At 47.8% G+C, this 13,518-nt stretch overlaps 1 protein-coding gene across 1 annotated transcript in view; it reads left to right on the forward strand.

Annotated features, from left to right (window-relative positions):
- MAP6 (microtubule associated protein 6) overlaps positions 1 to 1,811 on the forward strand; it is a 103,959-nt gene extending 102,148 nt beyond the window's left edge. The window contains exon 4 of the mRNA XM_077113544.1: positions 745 to 1,811. Coding sequence (XP_076969659.1) covers positions 745 to 1,672 — 928 coding nt within the window. The 3' untranslated portion in view covers positions 1,673 to 1,811. The remainder of the gene's footprint in view (positions 1 to 744) is intronic.
- The last annotated feature ends 11,707 nt before the right edge of the window (positions 1,812 to 13,518 follow it).

Consider the following 13,518-nt stretch of genomic DNA (forward strand, 5'->3'; position numbering starts at 1 on the left):
TCACTTCCTGAAAGGGGAGTCCCTGCCAGTGACCCACCAGAGGGGGGCAGGGGGAGGCGATGGGAGCATAGGCAAAAGAGAGTTCATTGTCTATAGAGAATTTAAAAGCAATAGTAAAACAAATTAAATACAGTCTGCTTTTCTATTCTCACCATGTGCCACCAGTTCTAAACAATGCTATGATAAAACACTCCTCTTCTTGTGGGGGTGATTTGGAGGGGACATTCCTACTGCCTCCTTTCTGCCCCTCCCACAGTCAGGGGAATGGCAGTCAGGGGAAGGGGCGGGACTTTGGAAGCTGCTGGGAAAGGGAAAGCACACACTGGTCCGTGGGGTCATCTGAGTAGATAGCTAAAAAGGGGCTCCCAAGATGGGCTCAGCTATCCTGGAGGAAGAAGGAGGGGCCTGGGGAGAGTGTGGGGTAGACGGACTGAAGGGATGCCCACTGGAAGACTCTGAGTCCAGCTATAGTCTTGCCGTTGCCACCAGGGCCCTGCCCTCTGTGCCACGTGCAGGTTATAATCAATTGGCAAGCACATTGAATGACTGATTTCTGAGGCTGCCCCTCACCCCACCCCACGTTCTGTACTAAGAACATGGAAATCAGATTCTCCTCCTGGCTCTCTAGCAAGAGGCACCCTGCCCAGACTCCACTAGGGCAAGACCTATCAGGCAATCTGTGCTCTGCCCTACCCTTGGCCTGGGCTCTGGCCTTTGCAATGACCACCTCTCTTTCCTTTGCAGGAGTCTGGTCCAACCTGCTGGTGATTCACAAGAGAATCGAGGTCCTGTAGCCGCAGAACCAGACAAGGATCAAAGTTCCATAGTCCCAGGGGCTCTGACAGGTCAAAGTCCTGTGATCCAAGAACCTCCAAAGGATCAAGGCACTGCAGTCCTGGGGCCTCCACAGGATCAAGGTCCCATGGTCCCAGAGCCTCCAAAGGATCAAAGTCTGGTAGTCAAGGGGCCTCTGAAGGATGTAAGGCCCATGGTCCCAGCACCAGTTAAGGATCAAGATTATGTGGTCCTTAAGCCTTTAAAGAATGAAGGTCTTATGAGCTCAGCACCAGTCAAGGACCAAGGCCCCGTGGTCCCAGTGCCTCTACAGAATCAAAGTCCTATTATCCCAGCAAGAGCTGAGAATCAAGGTTCCATCCTAACAGAGCCTCCGAAGGATCAAGGTCCCATGGCTCCTGAGCCTGTGAAGGCCCAAAGTCCCTTGTTCCCGGCACCTGTCAAGGATCAAGGCCCCATGGTCCTAGAATATCTGAAGACTCAAAGTCCCATGGTGATAGCACCTGTAAAGAATCAAGGTCCTGCACTCTCTGAACCAGAAAAGAATCAAGGTTTAGTGGCCCCAGAGCATCTGAAAGACCCTGATTCTGTGGTTGTGGCACCTGTCAAGGATCAAGGTCCCATGGCTCCAGAGCCTCCAAAGAAGCAAAGTCCTGGGGTTCCTGAACCTCTGAAGAATGAATTTCCTATAATCCCGCTGCCTCTGAAAGATCAAGATCCTCTGGGGCCAGCACCAGCAAAAGATCAAAGTTCTGTGGTCACCGACCCTCTGAAAATTCAAGGTCCCCAAGGCCCACAGCTGCCCACTGCCTCACCTCCACCCTTAGTCATGATCCCAACTGTCCCCCATGTGGAGTATATTGAAGGCTCCCCTTGATGCCCACCTCTTGGCATGCCAAGGAAGGAGCTGGCAGTGAAAGTGCTCCCCTCCCAGGGGCAGTGAAGAAACATATTTAATCTGCATGAAACACGTACTGTATAGTCTTGCTGGAATCTAATAAACATGGTCACTCTGACTCAGTCGTGACTCTGATTCTATTTGTGTATGTATGTGTGTGTGCATGCGTGCACACATGTACGTACCATGCACATTCGACAGTGGGCATGTAGAGCTCACATTTGCCCAACTGGGACACAGGAGACTGAGAAATGACTGGCTCCTATGAGTGGTCAGCATGTGATAGGAGTGGGCAGGAGAGGCTAGGAGATTGAAGACAGGACCCCATCATGAAACCATGGGGCAAGACAAGGCATGGCTAGATCCCATGAAAGCCTAGCAAGAGGTGACAAATCCCAGGAGGCTAAGCCCTGGGCAGGTCACAGTTCAAGCCTGCAGAAGAAATAGGAGCAGAGACCTAGTAGGCCCAGGATAATAAACAACTGATCTTAAAGCTCATCTAGATTCCAAACTTCTTGAGAACACCAGAAAATTTATGCCTGGGTAAAAGTCCCAGGACACCTATGAGGATAGAACCTAACATTCGCTGATCCTTATTCAGTATCCAAGACAGCTCTGACATTCGCTTAAAAACAAATGCCTGAGGACTTCCATTCATTTATTCATGCAGCGGCCTTTTCCTTAGCACCTACTTTGTACCAAGCCCAGTGCTGGGTATTCCACTCACTGTGGTAAACAAGTCCCAGTTTTGAGGCACAATAAAATGTGGTACAGGATGAGACCCTAGGACATGTGAACGCAAGGCCTGGCTCTAAGAGGAGAGAGTCCATGGTGGGGGGAAACAAGAAAGCCTTCCCAGAGGAAGTGGCAGTAAGTCAGACAGGATGCTGGATAGTCCAGGCAGGGGGTGGATGGGGACAAGGTGGCTAGAGGGCCACGGTAAGGCCACCCTCTGGAAGTCCTTGAATGAAAGGAACCTGGTTTACAATGAGGGCTTGACCAAGGAGTATGGCATGTCTCTGGGACAGAAAACTGGGATTTCAGGGAGGGAGGGGGCAGGAGCCAGGTAGTCTACACTCAGGGGCTTAAGTGTGGAGCTGGCTGGCTTACTGAGAACTGCAACCAGACAGTAGGGAAGAAAACTGAGAAGCTGTCACCAAAGCTGACACTTAGCCTTGGGCCAAACTAGGATCCCATTAGTGTGGATCACAAGGCCACATGGAGTCCTCCCCCTTTAAAAACATGCCTAGAGTCTTCAGGAGACCAGGGATGGGGGTGGGGGAGGCTTTACTTTCCCCGCCCCCCCCGCCCCCCCCCCCCGACTCAAGCTGTCTTCCAAGGAACATTCCCAATCCTTTAAGTGCCAGGTCCCCATTGTGGATGCTAAGTTCTCTCAAAGGTCTCTCTTAACAGCCCCCTTTTAAAGATGCTCAGCTCGGTGCTTAAAGCAAAATCATCACAGAAAAGTACTGATGACTTCCAAGTAGTCCACTTTTCCAAGCAAGCCTTCCCATCCAACCAATCTAAGCCTATCTCCTCACCCCACTTACTATAGCACCAGGGTTTTCTGTCCTTACAAACTACCTCTCTACCAACCCCCCACCACACACACACACACATTATGAGGTTTCTTTCTAGCCTCAGAAAAGCAGCTCCTTGGAGATTGCTGCCATCTGAGTTCTAATAGATCAGGGACCTACGGACAAGAAAGGCCACACTGAGGCTAAAAAGTTTTATGCATATAGCCACATCCCTCCTCCTTTCAGTTTTCCCTCTGACCCACACACCTGGTCCCATGGCACACATGTGCCCCCAGGTCAGTCAGATGGTGGTACCATCTCCAAGATGCCAAGCAAAGTTGTCTGCAGGCATTGGGGACATCCTGGGGGAGATGGCCAGGAGGCCACTGATTGCCTGTGCTGGAGCTCTGAAGACTGAACGGCTGGAAAGAAGGTCTGGGAGTCCAACGCCATTTGTGTGGAGAGAGGGTGGGGAAGGGAACCTGGCACTGAAGCCTCACATGGGGAGGTTGGGCTCCCTCAGGGACAGCCTGCAGATTGGAAGGAGACACGTGGGTACAATTCAAGGCCCTGGAGATTTTTAAGAAGTAGAGAAGTGCACAAAGGAAGCTGAGAAGTGCTGGCCCAGAGCTGTATGGAGAAAACGAGGGGCCTGTGGTGCCAGGAGAGATAGTGTCAAAAGCTGAAGGTGATAGTGCAGACGAGGGCTGAGAAGTGGCTATTGCATTTGGCAAGTTCTCCTTGGGAGCCAGGCTCCAGCCCAGCGCCAGCTACCTCGATTTCCTGATTTGTAAAATGATCCTGATGATTAGAGGGATCCTGAGGTAGAAAATCTCCAGCTCAGAGGTGGAGCTGCAAGGCCGACACTGACCCCCACTCTGGTCGCATCAAGTCCAGCTCTCGGTTGCTGAGAAAGAAGGCCCAGTGAGGGAAAGTGGTCAGCTCAGGACCTCCCACCCAGGGCTGGAGGAGGGGAAGGCAGAAAATGAATTCGTCTCTCTTGGGTCTCCTCAGATAGAGACTTCATCCATGGCCTCTTTCTTCCCTCCCTCAGCCATATCACAACCCATCATCCATCATTTCCACCCTCTCCCAACTCCCCTCCTGCCGTCCCCAGCCTCCTCCGGAATCAAGGAAAGCAGCCGCATTTGGCATTGATAGGGAGGCCGGCCTGGGGGAGGGGAGAGGATGGGTCCTGGTCGGTCGGAAATAGTGTCCCTTCCTCTGGGCCTGCGCGGAGCAGCCTGGCTGCGGCTGGGGACGCGCTGAGGATGCTGGGAGCAGGGGGGACGTGCGGCCGGAGGTGGGGGGGGGGAAGTGTGCGGGGTGGGGGTGGCGCCAGTGTCCCCTTCCCAGAACCCGCTCGCATTGACACCCAGACTCCGGGTGGCGGACTTGTGGTGTTTCAGCTCTTGGCAGAATCTTTTTTTTTTTTTAATTTTAATTAATAAAACCAATCAACATACAATATGAACATTCTTTTTTTCATCACATAGTTGTATGTTCATCATCATGATCATTTCTTAGAATATCTGCATCAATTCAGAAAAAGAAATAAAAAGAAAACAGAAAAAAAATCATACATACCATACCCCTTACCCCTCCCTTTCATTGATCACTAGCATTTCAATCTACTTAATTTATTTTAACATTTGTTCCCCTATTATTTATTTTTAATCCATATGTTTTACTTGTCTGTCAATAAAGTAGATAAAAGGAGCATCAGACACAAGGTTTTCAGAATCACACAGTCACATTGTGAAAGCTGTATCATTATACAGTCATCTTCAAGAAACATGGCTACTGGAACACAGTCTTGGCAGAATCTTACAGCCAGAGATTGCGACCCCAGCTGGCAGCCCTTGGCTAACGTGCACTAGCGCACCTCCAAGCCTGGAGGCTCACCCCTTGCCTGAGCCTCCAGGCCAGGTTGAAAGAGCAGCTTTCCCTGGCCTCGAAACCCAAGGACTTCCCTCCCTCCCTTAACTCCTGTTGGGTGTACCTCACTGCCTCGACACCTATGACTTTGGGGGAGTGGGATCTTTGTGGATAGAGAGTAGGGAGCAGGAGCCTGGTCAGACCGGAGCGGGTGATACCTCCGGACTCTTTGTTGTGGAGAAGAGGGTGGGGAATGCATTTTAGAGACACAGTTCTCATCCAGAAACCTGGAAATCATGCTTTGCACTAATTTTCCACCCTTCACATTCTACCCGTCACAAGACCCTGTCCCCTCTACCTGCTAAATAAATATTATGCATATCCAACTTAACTCTGTGGTCATCCTCTCTTATCTCACACAAATCACAATGTATAATTCTATCTATGAATTACATCATGGTGCTCAGGGTGTAAGAAATACCACATTTATTTTATTAAATCTAGTTGGCAACCCCCTCATTGTCAGAGGTAGTGTGAACTCTAATATTAGTCATCTTCTGGGAACCTTGCCTGGAGCTTGTCAGCTTAGTCCATCCTGAAAACAAGAGGTGCAGAGGTTGTCACTATGGCTACAACCAGCCCAAGCCAATGGGGCATTGGCAGCCCCACTCCTTCTTCACCCGGGATGCTCCCAGAGCCTCCCAGGTCGTGATGCTTATGCCCAGTTTTCCCAGGCACCCCTGCAGCCATAGCATCTGGGGCACTGCAATCCAGTCTCCCAGTCCCTGCCTGTTCTACACACCTTCCCTCCACAGGTCAGGCCACTTGATCCTTCATCCGCCAAAGCACCTGCATTTTATTGCTCTCTCCACCTCAGGTTATCCAGTTTAACTTCCTCCAGGGGCCTAGATCTGGTTCTGGGTAGATCAGGACTGCACTGTTTTGCATTCCCACCAGCAATGCATGAGGGTTCCAGTTTCTCTTTATCTCATCAGCACTTATTGTCCATTGTTTTGACTATAGCAGTAATTTCTTTTGCTTCCCAAATCTTAAATTTTTTTTCTATACCTATTAGGCATCTAATAAATATTTCTTGAATGGAAGAAAGGGAATACAGGAAACAGCAGGTTTTGGCAGGGAGATGAGCTGAAATTGGCACATGTTGAGTGGGGGATGCCTCTGGGACAACCAAGGAGAGTTGTCTGGGAGACACTGGAGGTCTAGGCCTGGAAGAGAGGTCTGGGCTGAAGACAGAGATGGGAACCTCATTGAGATACGGCCTCAACAGTCCAGAGATGGTATGTGAGGCCAGGGGAGAGGGTGAGTGTTTTAGTTTCTCGGCTGCTAAAACAAAAACCATACAGTGGGTTGGCTTAACAATAGGAATTTATTGGCTCACAGTTTCAGCAGCTAGAAGGTTTGCTTCCTCCTGGGGTGGATATCTTCAGGTTGGCCAGCAATCTTTGGAGTTTTGGCTTTTCCATCACATGGCAATGTACATAATGGTGTCTTTTCCTTTCTCCTCTGGGTTCTGTTGACTTCCAGCTTCTCTCTCTGTGACTTGCCCAGAAAGGCCTCCAGAAATAGGATTAAGACCCTCTTTAGAAGGTCCTATTTACAATGCTTTTGCACCTACAGGAATGAATTAAGTTTAAGAACATGTTTTTCTGGGGTATATAACTCCAAGCCACCTCAGTGAGTTTACCCAGGAATTGTGTGAAAAGTGAGAGATGGAAGGTCCAAGACGGACCCCCACAGAAACCCAGCCCCCTTTAAGGGACAGGCGGAGGACATGGGCCCTGAGTGGAGTCTGCCGTAGAGCAGCACCGGGGTCAGAAGCGAACCAGAAAAGGGTGTCGCCCTGGGGAAATCACCAAGGAGGAAGAAGTGGTCAAGAAGATCAGGTACCATGAGTGCTTCCCTAATATTAGGATTTTAAAATTTGTCCTTGAAGAGGGGATCTGGGAGCCCGTGCTTTCTGCATATTTTTGTAAACCTATAATTTCTCTAATAAAAAAATATTGTCTGCTAAACAAAATGTGCAAAATGTTGATACCTATAGAAGTTTTGCAATGGGTATTCGGAAGTTCATTAAACTCTTCTCTCAACTTTCATGTATATTTGAAATTTTCCATATTTCAAAAAATAGGTATTTTTTTAAGTGTCCATTGCACTAGCAATAAAGAGAATATTGGTGACCTGAGCAATTGCAGACGCTCTGGAGTAGATGGAACAGAAGCTCAATTTTAGTGATGGGGCCTGGGAGGCTGGGGTGAGAAAGAGGAGAAATAGAGTGTATTTTCATTTCAGACGCACAATGCTGACATTTCATTTAGCAATCACTAAACGCATCCAGCCCCAGGTATCCTGGGGGAAAGAGAATGTTGTGTATGACATTCATTCATTACTTTCACAGTCACTGGGTGCCTCCCACACAGGGGCTGTTCTCAGCTAAGTCCTGCAACAAGCAAGAGCTCTACCTCAAAAGAAGAAAAATCGCTTGCCAAAGAATAGCTGCTTTTGCTCCTAAATCCTAGAGTATTCCACTGTGATTCTTCTCTCAGGGTCTGCCATGGGTTCAAACTTCCTCCCCATCTCCTCCACACGCTAGAATCACCTTTGGATCTACTGGGTCATCAGGGCCATGTGGCAGAGCTGCCCTTCAGCCTGGATCCTCTGGAAGTTTCTCTTGCTTTGGGCCTCACTCAAAACTAGAAGTTTTATAGATTGCTCAACAAATGCATCTGAGTGGCGCACCCAAATGTGACAAATGTTGCTTCCAAAATACACAGAAACCCAACAAGTGCTGTGCTTCTTTTAACACCAGTAAGGGACACAAGGCACAACAAGTTGTCTGTCACTTTGCAAAGTCTTTCCTGGCATGATGCAGACCACTGAACACCCAGAAACTTCCCTCAAATAGCAGGCCCCCATATTCTCATGTAAGTTATCGCCCATTCTCAGGCACATTTGAATCTTTTCAATATATCTAAACTGCCTGCTATTTCCCACTCTCCAAATCCGGGCAACATGCCATAGTCAGTAGTAGTGGACAGTCCTGATGTCTTTTGGAATGGGGGAGGACAGCCAAAATTAGTCCCCATGGACTAATTTGTAACAAATTGTAACTAATTTGAAATTTGGCAAGTATGCAGACTAGAAAAAGGTGTACTGCTGTCCAAGAGAAAGAAAACTGGTTCTTGTGTTCTCTATCCAGGAAGAGAAAAATTAGTTTTCCAGATAAATAGCTTCACACCAAGTAACAAAAACATGTAGATATACTTCTTTCAAAAGACCACTCCTAGAGAAAGGGGGAAAATTCAACTTCCCCAAGTTGAATTCTTGATATTCTCACAAGCAGTGTGGACAACCAAAGCTATAGGCTGAGTCCCCAGCCTTGGGGTTTGATCATATGAAACTTAACTCCAAAAAGGATAGGTCAAGCCTCCTTAAAATTAGGCCTAAGAGTCACCCCCAACAGAACCTCTTTTGTTGCTCAGATGTGGCCTCTCTCTAGACAACACAACAAGCAAACTCACTGCCCTCCCGCTCTCTACAGGGAACATGACTCCCAGGAGTGTGGACCTTTCGGGCAATGTGGGACAGAAATCCTAGAATGAGCTGAGATTCAGCATCAAGGGATTGAGAAAACCTTCTTGACTAAAAGGGGGAAGAGCAAAATGAGACAAAGTAAAGTGTCAATGGCTGAGAGATTCCAAACAGAGTCAAGAGGCTATCTTGGAGGTTGTTCTTATGCATTAAATAGATATCACCTTGTTAGTCAAGATGTAATGGAGAGGCTGGAGGGAAGTGCCTGAAAGTGTAGAGGTGGGTTCCAGTACCCATGTTTCTTGAAGATGACTGTATAATGATATAGCTTTCACAATGTGACTGTGTGATTGTGAAAACCTTGTGTCTGATGCTCCTTTTATCTACCATATCAACAGACAAGTAAAATATATGGAATAAAAATGAATAATAGGGGGAACAGATGTTAAAATAAATTTAGATTGAAATGCTAGTGATCAATGAAAGGGAGGGGTAAGAGATATGGTATGTATGAATTTTTTTCTGTTTTCTTTTTATTTCTTTTTCTGAATATATGCAAATGTTCCAAGAAATGATCATGATGATGAATATGCAACTACGTGATGATGTTGTGAATTACTGATTGCGTATGTAGAGTAAAATGATCAAAAGTTAAGAATGTTTGCATTTGGTGTTTTATGGTATTTTAAAAAAAATTAAAATTTTTTTAAAAAAAGACCACACCTAGACTAGCAGTGGAGTTACCATCTGAGTATGCTTGTGATAATTCCCTGTCATTCTCCAAGACCTACACCTTCTGCACAGATCAAACAGGTGAGTTAACCAGGATGTGCTAGAAACGCCCCTTGCATCTTTTAAGTCTTTGATGATGGCACAAATTTCTGTGACTTTCCGAGTCACAACATTACTTTTGGCTTCTTGTTTTGGTGAAGGGGGGAAGTTCCAGGGACATCCACTTGGTCCTTTTTGCCACAACAGCCTTTTTTCCACAGCCCTGGAGGAACAGATTCTGCCTGTTGCTGAGGGTGACTATTTCAATTATACGCCCCGGGACTAAGCAAATAATTGCAGGATGAATGCAGGGTGCCACCAGGCACACCATGCGTGGCTTTAGGTGGGAGCTCCAATTATCACCCGACCCATCTGAGCCCCTACACAGCGGCTTTGCGACCTCAGGAATTAGCATTAGGTAGACCCAATGTCCACTAATCCTTGAAAAGTGTGCATTTCCCTTTCCATGGAGCACAGCCCTCTGGCAATTGGCCCAGGACTCTTTATGGGAGGCTACAAGGAAGATTTACAGCATGTACGTGTGGGTTACTGACGGGTCTTTCCTGCAGGGTACGGGTCTCTCATTCAAGAGGCTTTGGTGAGGGACTGAGATTCTCCATAATGGCTCCAGTAAGGCTCCTACTTACCAGACCTGGAGGGGCTGGTTTGTTGTTTCATCCTGTTTCTTCTTTTATACAGAGGAAGAAGGACCTTAAAGGGCTGCCCCACATGGCCTCTGGCCCTATTTGGTCCTTGTTCAATTAGCCTTTGCTATAGACATCTGTGCCGGTTTGAAACTGTTGTGTACCCAGAAAGGCCATGTTCATCAATCCTGATTCACTATTGTTGAGTGGGATCTTTTTTATCAAGTTGTTTCCATGGAGCTGTAACCCACCCAATCGTGGGTGGGAATTTCTGATTAGGTGGTTTCCATGGAGATGTGTCTGCACCCACTCCAGGCAGGTCACTACTGGAGTCCTTTCAGAGGGAACCATTTACGTTTTCTTCAGAGCCAACACAGAGAGAGATGCTTTCACAGAAAGAAAACCCCACCTGAAATGAGAAGCTGGGAGAGGAGCTAGCAGATGCTGCCGTGTACCTTTCCAACTGACAGAGAAACCCCCCAAATCATCAACCCTTTCTTTTTCTTTTTCTTTTTTTTTTCAGTTTTTGTTTGATTTCCTTTTATTTAATTTTAAACAAATATTTTCATCGACAAATCTTCACACACATACAGTCTACACATGGTGTACAATCAGTGGCACACAATAGCATCACATAGTTGTGTATTCATCACCATGATCATTTTTAGAACATTTGCATCACTCCGGAAAAAGAAATGAAAAGAAAAAAACTCAGGCATCCCTTACCCCTTACCCCTCCCTCTCATTAACCATTAGTATTTCAATCTACCCAATTTATTTTGCCCCTATTATTTATTTATTTATTTTATCCTTATTTTTTTACTCATCTGTCCATACCCTGGATAAAAGAAGCATCGGACACAAAGTTTTCACAATCACACGGTCACATAGTAAAAGCTATATCATCGACCCTTTCTTGAGTCAAGGTATCTTTTCTCTGGATGCCTTAGTATGGATATTTTTATGGCCTTAGAACTGTAAACTTGTAACTTAATAAACTCCCTTTATAAAAGCCAACCCATTTCTGGTAGCATTGAACAAACCAAAATAACATCTGTGGGTCAGACTCTTCTGATACCCACCTGAGGTCCGGCAGGCCTGGTGCCCAGGGGCTGCTGCTGGTCCCTGCCGCCCATGGCGCCCATCGTTTCCAGTAGGATTGCTGAGCCCGTTTCCACGGCAGTGGCTTCCACAGCTCTCTTGGCCCACGGAGAACACGTACGGCATCATGTTCCAGAGAAGCTCCCCTCACAAATGCATTCTTCATGCCTCGGGAAAGGGAGTGTCTTCCAGGCTTTATTAGAGGAAGTTAGGGATGTGGGGCTCAGGGCATCCACCCCACAGGATGAATCCACCTCAACATTCCTGGCTCCCTTAACCCTTGGGGGGTTCCTCTATATTAAACTAAGGAATTTCTGGCATTTCAAGTTCAATTAGCATAGGCCTCGGTTGAATCCAAGATTCAGGCAACCAGCTAAGCAAACAATGAAAACCACTCTTAGCTGCTCCAACTGGCACAGGCATCTAGAACGTGGGCTAAATCTACCATTATCAACAAATTCAGCTCAATGAATACTATGCTCCTCTCTCCCCGGACTAGCACTCACAGAGAGCATTCCTACATGTATTATCCACATTTTTGCTGCAATAAATAAGCAAAATCTTTCAATTCTTTAGAAGTGCATGCCTTCTCCTCCCATATTTGACTCTGGAATTAGTCTCCTGAGGCAGGCAAGGATCTAAGCCCAGTTAAGAGTCTACAGATGACAGGAGAAGGGCTTGAAGAGAAATGGCTTTCCAACATGGGGCAGATTGAAAACCATGTCCACAATATTTGGCAGCTCCTTCCGACAAGGTGTGGAGTCTTCATGCCCCCTCGAGTATAGGCTGGCCTGTGACTTGCTTTGATGGATAAATGGAATGGAAGGACACTGAGAGGCTGGTAGCTCCTGCCTTCCTCCTCTCGGAAGCCTGAGGCCACCGTGCTATGAAGAAGCCCGGAACCCACAACCACGTGGGGAGAGAGGCCTGTGCACCCAGCTGTCTCCCAGAGCCAGTGCCAAGCTGAATGCCATCACATGGCAGCACCACAGCACAGTTGCCCAGCCAGCTGAAGTGGGAAATAACAAATGGTTGTTGTAAGCCACTATGTACAGAGTGACTTGTTACTTGGAAATAAACTAAATGCTCTGCAAGGAAACTTTCAAAGCAAGGTCATTTCGAGTTGTCCAGGCAAGGCAGCTGCAGCCTCATCGGGCAGCGGCTTCTGCTGGGAAGGAGGGTCCACGGGGCAAGGGGCTTAGGGTGCCCTGAATCGTCAGACTTCTGCCACATGTCCTCGTTTTAATGCACACCGTGAAATCAGCGCCCTAAATATCACTCAAGACCTAGCAGGGCTGTGAATTCAACTGACAATGGAATTCGGCGATGGCAGCATCAAACTCATGTCTTGATAAATCCTGAGGTGCGCTCAGCACTCCCCTTCCGTCCCCGCACCGCCACACCGCTCCCTGCTGCCTTTGTGATCTCTGGCTTATACCATCAGGTAATGGGGGGATGACACGGAAAACCTTTTAAAAAAAGAAAGTAAGCGAGCTGACTCCTTCTCTGAGTGTAATCTAGTGAAAAAACACTTTCTGATTCCGGGCTTGGCCATGTGAACGTAGCACCCATCACAAACGAGACCCTAGAAACTCGAGTGTGGTGCCACCGAGCAGGCCTGTCCAGGTCACAGTGAGAGAAAGGAAGAAGGATGACAAAAAGATGTAGCAAAGGATAAAGATCCCCAAGAGCCAGGCATACAAGGGCAGCTCAGTGGTAGAATTCTTGCCTACCATAAAGGAGACCCAGGTTTGATTCCCGGTCCACGCGCTTCCCCACCGCCCCCCACCCCCCCCCAAAAAAACACTAAAATTGAACAACTGGTGCTGCAATAGCAGGATATTCATATTGAAAAACAATGAAATATGACCTCGCCATAGCGTATCCAAAAAAAAAGATCCCCAAGAACCATCTGAAAGAAAAGTGCAGCGAACATGTGCTGTCAGAGGTGCTGTGACAGTGCCTCGGGGGCACAGAGGAAGCGTGGCTTCTGCCCAGGGAGCTGGGACTCGTGCTCCTGGAGAACCTGGCGAGCTTTGAGATGGGACTTAAGGGATGAGGAGGGGCTCCACGGGCAGAGAGGAGGGAGGGCATGCCAGGCAGAGGGACAGCCTGAGCAAAAGGAAAGAGGTAGGAAAGGCCAGGCGAGGGGGTAAGAAGTTGAGTGGGTGCTGCAGGGGTGAGTGGAGAGAGCAGAGAAGAACCCCGGGGAAACTGGAAGGGTCATGGTGGCTACGAGCATCTGCCCTGCTTGTAAGTGTTCTCTGGCCTGCTCTGCACCTCATCCAGGGGGTTCCCTGGCTTTCTCCCTGTTATCCTCCCCGCCTTCCTCAGGGCAGTTCACCCTTCAGTCTGGCACCGA

This window comes from Tamandua tetradactyla, chromosome 8 (assembly GCF_023851605.1).
Source record: "Tamandua tetradactyla isolate mTamTet1 chromosome 8, mTamTet1.pri, whole genome shotgun sequence".
Taxonomy (NCBI): Eukaryota; Metazoa; Chordata; class Mammalia; order Pilosa; family Myrmecophagidae; genus Tamandua; species Tamandua tetradactyla.